We start from the raw sequence: 13,044 nt of genomic DNA, 5'->3' as shown, positions 1-13,044 counted from the left end.
AGTCTGTTAGCAAACGTATGTTTCATGAAAATGCTACTGGATGGTGTCTAGAAACTGGCCAGCTGATAGGTTTTAGTGTGGTTGTGCTGGGTGGCTCCCAGGCATGAATGTATATGTGTGTGAATGTGACCAGGGTGTTTCTGTAAAAGATGGTTCTCAGTTAACCTTCCCTGAACGCATGAAGGTTAAAAACTGATCTGATCAGAAAAGAGGACCTTCCGAGCCTCAAAGCTGCTCCTGTATTGTGCCTTAAAGCATTTGATGTGGAGTATTATGTGGAGCACTGATACTGCATCATTACTGAGCTGAACTTTTGTTTAAGCTTGGGCTCCTTTTTTTTTTTCCCGTTCATACTGGTTCCTTGCAGTGCCTCTCTGCAGCTCCCTTGGCCCTCAGCGCTCTGTTCTCCACCGTGCTCCACACTGCTTCTTTTTGTCGACTTCCAGCTCTTTTGGCCCAGAGTTTCTCCTTCCCGCTACAGCCAGCTTTCCCTTTTGCACTCTCTCCCAGCATGTGGGCCACGGTTCTTCCATCCATATCCCGCTTATGCTGTGCTGAAAGTCCTTATCCCTTGGTGCCCTCTGGTAACTTTGAGTCTTTGTGTTTGCGTTTTTGTGTGTGTGCACGTGCGTACGTGTATGCGTAGGAATGCAGCTACTGTACACTACTTCTGGCTGTTCTCATTGCCTTTATTTACCTTGTATCCCAGTTTCACACAGACACCAAGGAACACACACACACACACACACACACACACACACACACACACACACACTCATGTACTTGTCTTCTTATGCCCTGTAGCAGGCCAGTGTTGTACTGTTGTGTGTGCGTTTGTGTGTGTGTGTGTGTGAGAGAGAGAGAGAGAGAGAGAGAGACTGCAGCTGCTTTTGGCCATCCTGGCTGCCTCCTCGTTTTCAGCTTCATTTCCCCCCCTAATGAAGATTCAGAGGCAGTGCAGCAACTGGCACAGGGCAGGAGAAAAGGGAGGGATGAGGAGAGGAGAGCTTTACAGTTGGAAGAAATGACAGCAGGAAAAGAAAGGAGGCAGAAATGAGAGAAGTAGGGGGAAGAGGAGGTAGAGTGGGAGGAAGGGGTAGCAACAAGATGGGGAGAGGGGTGGGAGGACAGGAAAGAAAGGCTGCATGGTAGGAAGAAGTCAGAGGTGAGGATGGAAAGGGGCTGAATTAGGACAAGAGGGAACCTACAGTGGAGAGAAAGGGTGATGAGTTTTGTGATGATAACTGGAAAGAAAGTAGCGCTTTCCCCCTCTCTGCTAATTAGCTCCCCGGCTGAAATAAATGGCACAGCACTTAGGACCCAATCTGCAAGCTGACCTTGTCATGTGTGTTGATGGGGTGGGGTGACTCACACACCTTCACACACACACCTACACACACCTACACACACACCTACACACACACACACACACACTCCTGTCCCCCACTTACCTATTGTACCACCTCCTGTGGAAGCAGATGTTGCTTGTATCCACGTGTGTGCGTCTGTCTTTGTGTGTCAGCACAACATGCTTGTGTATGTGTGTCCTCCAACCTCAGTAGCTGGCAGTTTTACACACTGTGGACAACAGTTTCATTTGGACACACACACACACACACACACACACTCCTACTTCATTTACTGTATCATTTTGCAACATTAGACATCACATCATCAGTTAGTATTTGGCTCCTAGCTCTGCTAAATGTGGACTACGAGGCAGAGTCCCTAAGTTTGTTGGAAGGGTTGAGCATGTTTTGTTTGTCCCATCGGGGACATGTGGTTTGACATTCATGAAGTTTGAGGTGAAAACAGTTGTCAGTACGTATTCCGTTATTCCGTTTCAGACCTCGTACAACTTCCTGGTCTTATTTTCATGTGCATAAGCATCATTCCTATTAGGAATACTGGACTCAGACGCTGACACCGATGTCCTTCCCAGATCAGCGTGACACAGTGCCGGTCTGTGCACTGCACAGATTCCGTTCCTTAGCTTGTGCTGGTGGACCATGAAACCACTGTAACATAACCAGAATTCATTCACGATTTATCTTCCAGGGCCCATGAATATGTGTATAAAATTGAATGACAGTCTGTCGATTGGTTGTCATGACATTTCACGTAAAGTCTTCACAATGCCAGACCAATAACGGCATTAGAGATTACGTTCACCAGTCATCAAAACATTCAGTAGCTGAGTTTAGATTTTCCACCAGGAAATAAAAATGTCAAGCTCATAGTCACGCAAGAGAAAAAGTCAGGGGTTCACCAAAGAGGACGATGAGCCACTTTTCAAAATGTGGTTGACAAGCGTTGTTATCTTCAGAGTAAAGCTGGTAACACGAGTCAGATATTCCTTAGGAAGCTGCTCAATAGATCCACTTTGTCCCCCACATGGTGCTGGATACTGGAGATACCTTGTTGGTGATAAGTGGGCCCACACTGCTTTTTTTTTTTTTTATCTCCACATCTTTCTTGTGTTCATCAGTCACTCTGGTTGCTGTGATTCAGCTCAAGTATGCCGTGTCTCTTCTCCCCTGCAGAGCAGTAAGAACTGGCGGGCTGCAGTGGATCTGACGGGCCGGCTTCTGACAGCTCATGGTCAGGGATATGGGAAGGCTGGCCAGCCATCGTCCCACACCACTGACTCACTGCAGGTGCGACGCCAGTAACTTTCATCCATTCATCTGTCTCTTTCAGGGGGTGTCAAATCCATGATGTGTCTTACTCTCAACTGGATCGTCCCAAAACTGCAGATATGAGGTTAATAAAAGTCACTGGAGCACAAAGCGGAAAAAACCCTGCGACGCTCTGTTCCCGACCTTCTGTCCCGTTACAAACTATCACAGGCTATAACATAAAACAAAGTTACACCAATACAAAAGCAGAACTGGAAATAACATGTCATTGATTAATCATTCAGTTTGTAAATGTCAAGAACGAAAGAAAAAGGCCCTTTTTAATTTTTTTTCTGAGCACTAGCATGACTGCACTCACCTCTTCTAGTGTCAAGGCAGTTTATGCAACATCTCTGAGAGCTTTCTGATAAATCCTATAGTTTCCCACAAAAGTGGCTCAAGACTTGGCGAGTATCTTCTGATTGATGCCCAAGGTGGAAAAAAACAAGTAAGGAAGATCATTAAAGGCAGCGTTGCAGCTACCCTGTCACAAACTCTGGTAATGGTACTGTAATGATTGTTTCTGGCTCTTCAAGTCAGTTAATGCCAATGTTCCTCATCCCCACTTTCCTGACAGAAGAAGAACGCTATGGTGTCAAAGTTTTCCTGTGGAATAAATATCAGCACAAGAGTGTAATCCTGAAACCATCTTTAATAAAGGGCTTTACATCGTGCTTACATTCACACATCAGAGGAGGCTAAGGGAGTTGACATCTCGCTAACAAATTTGCAATCATTCTTACTCAGATAGTCAAATTCTTCACTCATGGACACATAGCATCAGGCACTGGAGGAGCTGGGGATCGAACCAGTAACCTTGCGGTTACTCGATGTCAATAGTTCAATTAGTATATTACTAGAAATCTATCTGTAACAACCAATTAAAAATTGGTCCATTTGGACACGCTATCACACAAGTCTGGGGTTTCTTAGATGGGACGTATGAAATCTACCCTGCCTGAATTTGTGATGTCCATCCATCCATCCATTTTCTACCTCTTATCCTGTAAAGGGTCGCGGGGGGGGGGGGGGAGCCTATCCCATCCCAGCAGGCTATAGGTGAGAGGCGGGGTTCACCCTGGACAGGTCACCAGTCCATCGCAGGGCCAACACATAGAGACAGACAACCACTGGCTCTCTCAGCCACACCTACGGTCAATTTAGAGTCTGGATTAACCTGGTCCCCTCTTGATGTCTTTGGACTGTGGAGGAAGCCGGAGTACCAGAGAGAACCCACGCAGGCACAGGGAGAACATGCAGACTCACACAGAAAGACCCCGTGCTGCAGCCGGGACTTGAACCCAGAACCTTCTTGCTGTGAGGGGACAGTGCTGACCACTGCTCCACCGTGCCGCCTGAATTTGTGATGTATAAAAGAAAAAAACATTTAGGTGACTAAAAATGACGGGATTTCACTGGAAAGCTATTAACCTAATTGATCAAAGATTGGGATTTCGGTGTCTAAAGAATGGAAAATCCATTGGCAGTCCAGCCAAAGACTCTCTACTGTACAGCGAGTCAGGGAATGTGACTTATGTGTAGATTTCTTTCAGTTTAGCGACTCGATGTTGTGTTTTGAGTGACTGAATGATTCAGGTTGTTTTTCTACCTATGATAAACAGAGGGAGGTGGTGTGTTTGTGTGTCCTCCAGCTCTGGTTTGTGCGTCTGGCCCTCCTCACCAAGCTGAATCTATTCCAAAACGCTGAGCTGGAGTTGGAACCTTTTGGGAATCTGGATCAACCAGACATCTTCTATGAGTACTACCCCGCTGTTTACCCTGGAAGGAGAGGTACAAACACACACATCCTCCGTCCACTACGGTCAGCATTTTACCTACGTCCAAAAACTGTATTCGGAATACTTTTATATTTGAAATATATTTTGCATTCTGGTCCACAGCCAGATTCCAAACGAGTTACTTAGTCACAAGTGTTTGTCTGTAAATGTCTGAACCCCGGGTCTTAGTTGAGTACAGACCCACAAAGAGCAGGTGAGTGTGTCTGAGCATCGTTCTGCCCAGTGAAGGTCAAACATGGAGCTGAGTGTAGAGGTGGGAGACTGGACGTTGTTGTGCTGAGGAGCGGCTCTTAAATCCTCCTGAGTGAGTTTTGAATGTATGACTCTGCACAGATTTTTTTTTTTGATTTCACCCGCTTTTGTTTTTTTGTTTTTTTTAAGGATACACAAGTATATCACAACTGTCCTATTAAATATTCAAAGGAAAGTTTCTGCCAGGAGCTTGATATCAGACTATTGTCGAGAAGCTCCAACAACTTTACTTGTCTCCAGCAGTTCTTTGGTTTTGTTTTTCCTCTTTTTACGCTGCATGAATAGCTCTCTAATGTATTCCCATTACTTTGAATCTGCTTCGCCCCTCGGGCTACCACAGTGAAGGCAGTAGCAGACAGAGCTGCACGCACAAACACACACTCACACAAAGCTACACCACACATCCCTCTAAAGAGAGCACCGATTGACTTTCCATTGCTCAATATTAAACGCTTTGTGCCCTGCTAGGTGCTCGCAGACAAACTGGCACGGGTTTTGGAGCATGGCATCAGAAGTCGAACATTTCTCCGGCCCAACGCTTGTATTGACTATCTATTACCATGATCACACTCTTTGAACACCTCAAGAGGCTGTTGCCCATGTGCTGCTCTCTCAAGCATTAGGATCGACTCAGAAAGAATCAGTGTTTGTCAGCTATGTTTGGTTTTAAAAAGATAAAGCTGGATTCTGGCTGGGGTGTATTAAACCTGAATGCCATATTTCTAACAAGCACAGTCGTTCTTGGCCGTTTTAAAGCTTCATACTCACACCGATAACCTCCCTTCCTTCTAACATACAATTTGCTCAATGTGAAATACTAACAGATTTTTTTTTTTTTTTTGAAAGGGGATCCTAGTTATCTTTTTTCTCCTGCACACATAACTTTAAATAAAGCTCTAATACGTCAAGCAAACTGAAAGATGTGACAGAATCAGAAGAGACAGTTTGGAAACCAGACGGCCCGCATCGGCAAAGTCACTTCCTGGTTGTGTGTCGTGTTGGTTTTGACATTGCCCCGCCCATGAAGGAGACTAGCAGCAGGTGCCGAGTCCAGTCACTCTGTGTGAGAGGTGGAAATCGAGTACAAATTATGACAGATTATTTCATCCCACTCTCGCTGAAGTCAATATTCAACCAATTTTTTTTTTTTTAACGTGTCATATCTCCCTGAACATTTTGAAACTAAACTGGAAAATTTTAGGTGGACAAATCAGGAGATGATTAACTTTGTTCAAGACCGGCCTGCCTCTGTCCCCGCCACGCGCTCATAAGCTGTGGCGACGCTTCTGTCCTCTACGCTGCTGAACCATCCAGCTGGCCTCACTGCACTGACGCCAACATCTTTTTTTTGTTGTTTTTTTGAAGAGTTCAATGGAAATTAAAAGGGATTTGTACACAAAACCAGGAATTATCACATACCTGGGCCAAGGGCATAGGACGTCATCAGACTCAGTCCTTTTGCTATCAGACACGTGACAAAGAAAACTGGCCTGTTTTGGGTTTTTTTTTCCTTTTCTTTTCTGAATAATCCTGTTTACGGAAAAAGGTAGGTAGAAATTAGAATGGCAGGAAAACTGCATGCATGAATCTCTCTCTAAATTGCCTCTTTTGGGAAGTGGTGTGAAGCAGGATGGTGAATCACATCTACAATTACAACTTCCTTTATTTCGGTCTCTGCCTCATCAGCATCAACAATTTGCTTTTGGCTAATGGTGTAAATTTACTTGTTGAGGTTTTTCAAGGTTTAAATCAATCATGTTTTGTTTTAGTTTTTTTAAAACACACTTTTTTATGCTAGCAGATCCACCGATCGCAACAGTTGGAATTAGATAATGTTGTGGACTAACACGTGGGGCCCAGCAGAACTTAGCATTGCCCCATCGCGGTCAACACTTCCTCTTCGTGTTATCGTTGTGCTATTATGGTTGTGTTCCTTCTCGCTTACGAAGTTGTGCTCTAAAAATTCAGGCACATTAAAGGCATTCCAAGTCTTAATTTTAAGCTGATGAAACTTGCTGACACCCCAAGAGAAACAGAATGAAGAACTAAGCCATGAGAGAGTCATGTCCGGTCAGCAGAAAGATAAAACGAGAGGCCAGTAATACTGGAGCACACTGGGGTAAATGACGAAAAGCAGCGTGTGTTCTGCTCTGGTGATGTGTAGATAGAATTTAAGATATGAAGAAGGCCAGAAGCAGCAACCAAAGATGGACCAGCGATGTGAGCTTTCAGATCTGATGACAGTATCAAAGAGACCCTGATCAAAGCCTGGGGACTCACCTGTATAGGCTCTTCCGCTGGGATATGTGTGTTTCTATGTGTGTGTGAGACAAGTGTGAATGATGTCGAGGCAAAGCGAGACAGAGGGTTGAGGCAGAGAGATGAGTGATGGAGCTGTGCGGCACACAGAGAGAGAGATGAGAGGGTTTAATAAGCAGCCATACGTAGCTCAATGCCATCTGTAGGTTCCTGCCTCCGGGGCTGTGTGCAGTGTGTGTGTGGGTGGATGGGTTTATATTCTCATCTCACACTCCGTCTTCCCGTCTCTCTCCTGCTATGTCCTCATCCCACCCTGTTTCCTATTTCCCCCCTTTCCTCGCGCATTTTCTTCCTCTGTTTTCTTCTTCCACCCTCTCTCCCTCCCCACCAGGATCCATGGTGCCGTTCTCCATGCGCTTGCTGCACGCCGAGCTTCCCCAGTACCTGGCTAAACCCCAGGAGGCTCTGGACCGCCTGCACAATCTCAAAACAGTCTGCCTCACTGTTAGTACGCGCACACAAGAACACAGCTGAACACAAAGATATGCATACTCTGTAGTATTCACACAACAAACCTACACACCCACAGAAAAGCACATTAGCCATACAAATCCTTAAACCCACCTGTGTAAACAGCCAAATGTGGTTTGGATTTTAGAGTTATTGAATATGCTGATTCTAATACACAAACATAAAAAGCCTGGCAGTGGAACAACGCCGCCCTCTGAGGTTTGAATTCCACCCTCCGCCTCTTTAACAGATTCTGGAGAACTTGGAGAAAGGCTTGGCTGAGGATGGCAGCATGATCACCCTAACGCAGGAGAATAGGCAAGGTAAGCACGTACATGCCCACGCACACAGAGTCTAGGCTGCAGACCTGGCACCCGTCCCAGACTGCATCACACTGTGGGAGGAGAGTGAGGTCATGGGCCCCGGTGGGTAATACACACTGACACACAAGCACTGAGGCAGAGGCACAGCTGGTGCGGGACTGCAGCATACCTCGGCCACACATACACACACACTGTCAACCACACACCGATGCTGCGGTGCTCTAAAGGTGTTTAGCACCTCACTGCTTTTGGTACTCCCTCTGAATATCAAATGGGTTTTCCAGCTCTGCAGATCAATACAGATCAATCCTATCCAAGCGGCTCACATCTGCACAAGTGTGGTGGGGAAATAGGCCAGCACCTTAATCTGTAATTCAGTTTTAAGGTAACCACACCTCCTCCACCTGATGTAATTGGACTTCTTTTAAACCTGCTCAACATAGCAATAAATCTTAACTTCTCCTCTGACCATCATTTTGTGAGGCAATTTTTTAAAAACAGGACAAGAGGGTCTTTAAGAAGGCTCATTTAAGGCGATGAACAACAACAAGCCACTTGCTGAAGTGGAGCTAAACATACCCAAACACTTGCTTATAATTGGAAAAATTGGCAGGCTAATGTATGAGAGTATGTGTGAGGGTGCCGCGCTGCTCCCACTTTCTCCCCTTTTTAACAGCAGTGTAATAGCTCTGCCCTCTGTCTCTCCTCTCCCTGCCCACACAGGCAGCCGACAGTCGAGTCAATAACACAGGGCCTTGCCTTCACACATCAGACCCCTACTGAGTGATTAGCTCTTCTCCCAACACACACACACACACAGACACACACACAAACACACGCACACACACACAGACTCACAGGTGTGCTGCGATGAATAATAATAGGCCTGCACACAAGCTCCTCTCCAGTGTCTGAGGGAAAAGAGGAAAACGGAGTGTGCCGCAGTGTCTTCCTCACCACCTCGCCTTAAAATAAACCCTGTTGTGGAGGGGGAGGAGGGGAGCAGAACAGGGGAGGTAATTAAACTGAAGGAGGGAGAGGGTGATGGATTGAAAAGTGGGGGGCAAGTGTGCTGCTGCAGTGACACCCAAAAATAATCAGTTGCGTTGAAACTCGGAAGCCACCCTAAAAGAAATTAAAACTCTCCTTCTCATCTGTCTTCTTCTCTCGCTGTTTTAGAGTCTCTCAAGCTTTGGAGGTCTCGTCTCAGCCGGGTCATGTACTCTATGGCCAACTGTCTGCTGCTGATGAAGGTATGTGTATGTACTTGTGTGTGTATGTGTGTGTGTGTTTTTTTTTTAGTTTTTTTTTTAGTGTCCCTATATGAGTGTCTTGAGACTGCATGGATGTGTGTCCGCGAGAGGGGAGTGTTTGTGTGTGAGACTCAGAGATCTCTGATGCCAGGCTGGTGGAGGATTCACAGTGAAATCCCCCCAGACTGACCACTAATTGGATTCTTGGTCAGTGTGAGATAGAGAGCGAATGAGAGGGAGAGGGAGGGGTGAGGATAGGGTGTGGATGTGGCTCAGACAGGAGAGAGAACCATAGCACCATCTAGTGGTCAATTCTAGACTACAGCGTCGCATCAGTGCTGTGAATCCTTATTCAAACTCCAATCTACCAAACTAAATTCTGTTTAAATCTGAATCATAAAAGTCCATTACAGAGAATTTGCTTTTGGCTTCATATTTATTACAGGTCATGAATTTTTTATCACACCGCACATTTTCATCAAGGTTTTATTGTTTGTGAGGCAAAGCATTTTCAAGCATCGTGCAGCGAAACAATTTTACTGGAGAATAATGGAATCAGTTCGAAAACAGAAGCAAGTCTCCAGTCAGGCGGCGAGGGAAACACACTCTTAATGTCATAAATCCATCCTTCACTAGAAAATGTTTTAACACGCATTTAGCGTGTACGTGATTTGTAGTTAAAGGGTGATTCTGACATTACAGTTAACAAGACTTACAAACAGTTTGGTCCATCCATCCGTGGCCTCAACTTCCATCTCGATTTGTTTCGTTATTTCTTTTTTTTAATCATTATATAAAAACAGATCCCAAATACTTCTCCCTCTGCCAAGGCGGCTCTGTGACCTTCTTTTTTTTTTAAACTCCGGGTTTGGCTAAAGTCTTGAGTCTTCAAGTGCCTGGTTGACATCCTGTCACCCCGGGGGAGGAATGTGCTCTTCCAGCACCCTCATGTCCAACTCCTTAATTAAAAAAAAAAAGAAGCTAAAAGCTTAGAGGTGTTTTTAGGAAAGACAGTCGGGAGTGGGGACCGTTTTTAGCTGCGGTCACACAAACTACAGTGAGTGTGTTCATTTTAATGAATTAACAGTGATGGATTTATTAAGCAACAATGGAGTTCAGCGGCCCAGAGGGATGAGAAGCGGTGGGAATGCTGAAGTGGTTCCTGTGAGCTCCTCAAGCCCGTCTGTCAGTGCCGCCAGTGTCGTCTGACGGTTGTACGTGGCAAACCTATGACATCAAACTGATACATCCGTGCTCCTGCTAATTTAAAACAACAAGGGGTCATAGATTGGTCCAATCAAACTTCCCACATCAACACGGGAAGTTGCATAAACATGAATTCTCAAGAAAACGTGCAACTTCCTAGAAATACTCAGACACAGGCAGGCACACACGGATCATTGTTCCCCCTCTAGCGCAGGACTCATCGTGCTGTTGCCATGAGACTGTCCTCTTCCCCTCCAGCTCACAATGTCCATGTGCAAAAATAGGCAGTTTCTTTTGCTGAATTCCTGAAAATTCAGTTCAGATTTTCAATCCATTTGGTTGGAAGCCTGACAACTGGCGAGTGCAGAGAGTGCATGAATAACGGTGTAAGGATGAGCCCTGGCAGTCGACAGTCAGTTACAATCATATTATCCTGTGCTTGAATACACTCATATATGCAGATGTGCCCTCTTTCTGTACTTTCTCAGGCCAGTGCACACTCACCACACACACACACACACACACACACACACACACACACACACACACACACACACCTGGCTAACCTCTGCCTGGCCCTGCTCAGCAGTCCAGTCACCATGTGAGCAATGTGTATCTGAGCAGTGTGGAGGTGGGAGGAGGGTCACATCGCCCCGCTAATACCCCATATGTCTGATTAATGCCCTCCCTCTCCTCACGCCTCAGCTCTGCTCTTCTTTACCTCGCTCGCCCTCTACCCGTCTCTCTCTCTCTCTCTTTCTCCTGCTATGTATCTCACCTTTGCCTCACTTGTCTTTCAAGTTCTACCTGTATATGTGTTGCCTTCCATCCTTCTCTCTCTCTCTCTCTCTCTCGTGTTTTTATTTTTGTGTTCAGTCTCTATATCAACCCCCCTTCTCTCTCTCTCGCTCTCTCTCTCATCATCTCTCTTTCATCACTCCCCCACTCTCCACAGGACTATGTTCTGGCTGTGGAGACCTATCACTCCATCATCCAGTATGAACCCCAGCAGAGAGTGCAGCTGCTCAGTGGCATAGGACGCATCTTCCTCCAGGTCTAGCAGTACACACACACACACACACACACACACACACACACACACACACACACACACACACACACACACACACACACACACACACACACACACACAGTTTTGTGCAGCTAGGAATGTTCCACTGACTTCCACTCATATAGACAGCATAACTAGGACCTCAGGAGCTGTGTTCTGTTAGGGCCAGTTTCTGGTCGCCATGAGGACGAGGGGTCCCGATTAGGTGGTGTTTATACCAGATGGGGTCTCCATTCGGTGACAAAAAACATCTCTCACACATTTCAGCTCGACAGACAATCGTTGAACTGTGCAACGTCTCCCTCTAGTGTACAAGTTATGGAACAATCTGACTAAACGTCTCATCTCAAAGGCTCGCTGTCACCCTGCTGCCTGCACGTATGCTAAGCTAGGCTACAATACACGCTCGACTGGTATTGATCTGACCATAACTCAGAGGTCATGGGGTGTTTTTTCATCTGGATGCTTCCTCCTGTACAACATACAGTAAACACACACACACACACACACACACACACACACACACACACACACACACTGAGAGCAGTGGTTTAGGTGATTTTGCTGCTTTGTTCTTGGCCAGATTGGAGACATAAAAACAGCAGAGAAATATTTCCAGGATGTGGAGAAAGACTGTCAGATGAAAGGGAGCCAGCCCAGTCACACCACATGTGTGCTAATGAACAGGTATGTACGTGTGTGTGTGTGTGTGTGTGTGTGTGTGTGTGTGTGTGTGTGTGTGTGTGTGTGTGTGTGTGTGTCATCATTCATTTAGCACCTCGGTATGCTGTGTGTGTGTGTGTGTGTGTGTGTGTTTGTGTACTTCAAGATCATTTTTGCTCCATGGTCGTGGTGCTACCCTCAGGGCTTTTTGCAGGTTTGTATATATCAAAGGGAGAGGGAGCAGCTCCTGGTGTGTGATTTTAGCACAGGAGGTCACACCTCTGTAGCTGTGGCCTGAGGAGGTGGCAGAGCTCGGCTCACACCGAATGTGTTGATGCTCTCTTCACACAGGCGTTTTTATTCATTCTCTTTCACAGGGGTTTATCAATAAAGGTTAAATCCTTAGAGGTGAGCAAATATATCCAGAGATGGAAGCTGTGGAGTTCCCCACCCTAATGTTAACATTTAAAAATGCACTCTGCCTAGAATTACTCAGTACATTTTAACATTTATTTTGTATAATTTTCGTTGTTTTGGGTTTTTTTTGCACTACCTCTAGTTGGGAATTTGTTTTTAAATAAAATAGAGATCATTATTTTTGTAAGGTGTGAATTTGTTTGTGGAGCACTGATTTATAACGCAGCTGTAAAGAAAAAAGAATGTGTCGCCTTACATGATGATTTCTGTAGTTTGTGTTGTCTTATTCCATGATCATGACTTTGAGTGTTGAGTGGTGTGGTTTGTAGGCAATATAATGTGTGTGTGTGTGTGTGTGTGTGTGTGTGTGTGTGTGTGTGTGTTCTCCAGGGCGTTCGTCTTCCTCAGTCAGAACAACTACACTGAAGCACACGCGTCCTTCGCTGAAGTTCTAAAGATTGACCCCAAGAATCCTGTGGTAAGTGCCTCACTCCATCAGATCTAAAATACACACAGAAAAACCCAAATAACAGAACTGGTGACGTTTCTTTTGTTTGCCGTCGCCCCAGTGAGATCTTTTCACATCAGTTTGTGGAATTCAGGAATGCCAAA

The 13,044-nt window shown here is 45.6% G+C and overlaps 1 protein-coding gene across 4 annotated transcripts in view; it reads left to right on the top strand.

Annotated features, from left to right (window-relative positions):
* Positions 1-13,044, top strand: part of trappc12 (trafficking protein particle complex subunit 12) — a 30,455-nt gene that overhangs the window by 15,347 nt on the left and 2,064 nt on the right. For 3 of the 4 annotated variants that reach the window (XM_086182088.1, XM_086182087.1, XM_086182089.1), the window contains exons 4-11: positions 2,544-2,657; positions 4,331-4,469; positions 7,380-7,492; positions 7,749-7,821; positions 9,001-9,074; positions 11,236-11,334; positions 11,936-12,039; positions 12,823-12,910. In XM_086182088.1, the coding sequence (XP_086038214.1) occupies positions 2,544-2,657; positions 4,331-4,469; positions 7,380-7,492; positions 7,749-7,821; positions 9,001-9,074; positions 11,236-11,334; positions 11,936-12,039; positions 12,823-12,910 (804 nt within the window). Of the gene's footprint in view, positions 1-2,543; positions 2,658-4,330; positions 4,470-7,379; positions 7,493-7,748; positions 7,822-9,000; positions 9,075-11,156; positions 11,335-11,935; positions 12,040-12,822; positions 12,911-13,044 lie in introns of those variants that run through there. The other variant, XR_015109693.1, reaches the window with a different exon arrangement.

Source organism: Aulostomus chinensis, chromosome 17 (genome assembly GCF_037954235.1).
Source record: "Aulostomus chinensis isolate RoL2024-O1b breed Wild chromosome 17, RoL_Achi_v1.0, whole genome shotgun sequence".
NCBI lineage: Eukaryota > Metazoa > Chordata > Actinopteri > Syngnathiformes > Aulostomidae > Aulostomus > Aulostomus chinensis.
This window is presented reverse-complemented; position numbering and strand designations above follow the sequence as displayed.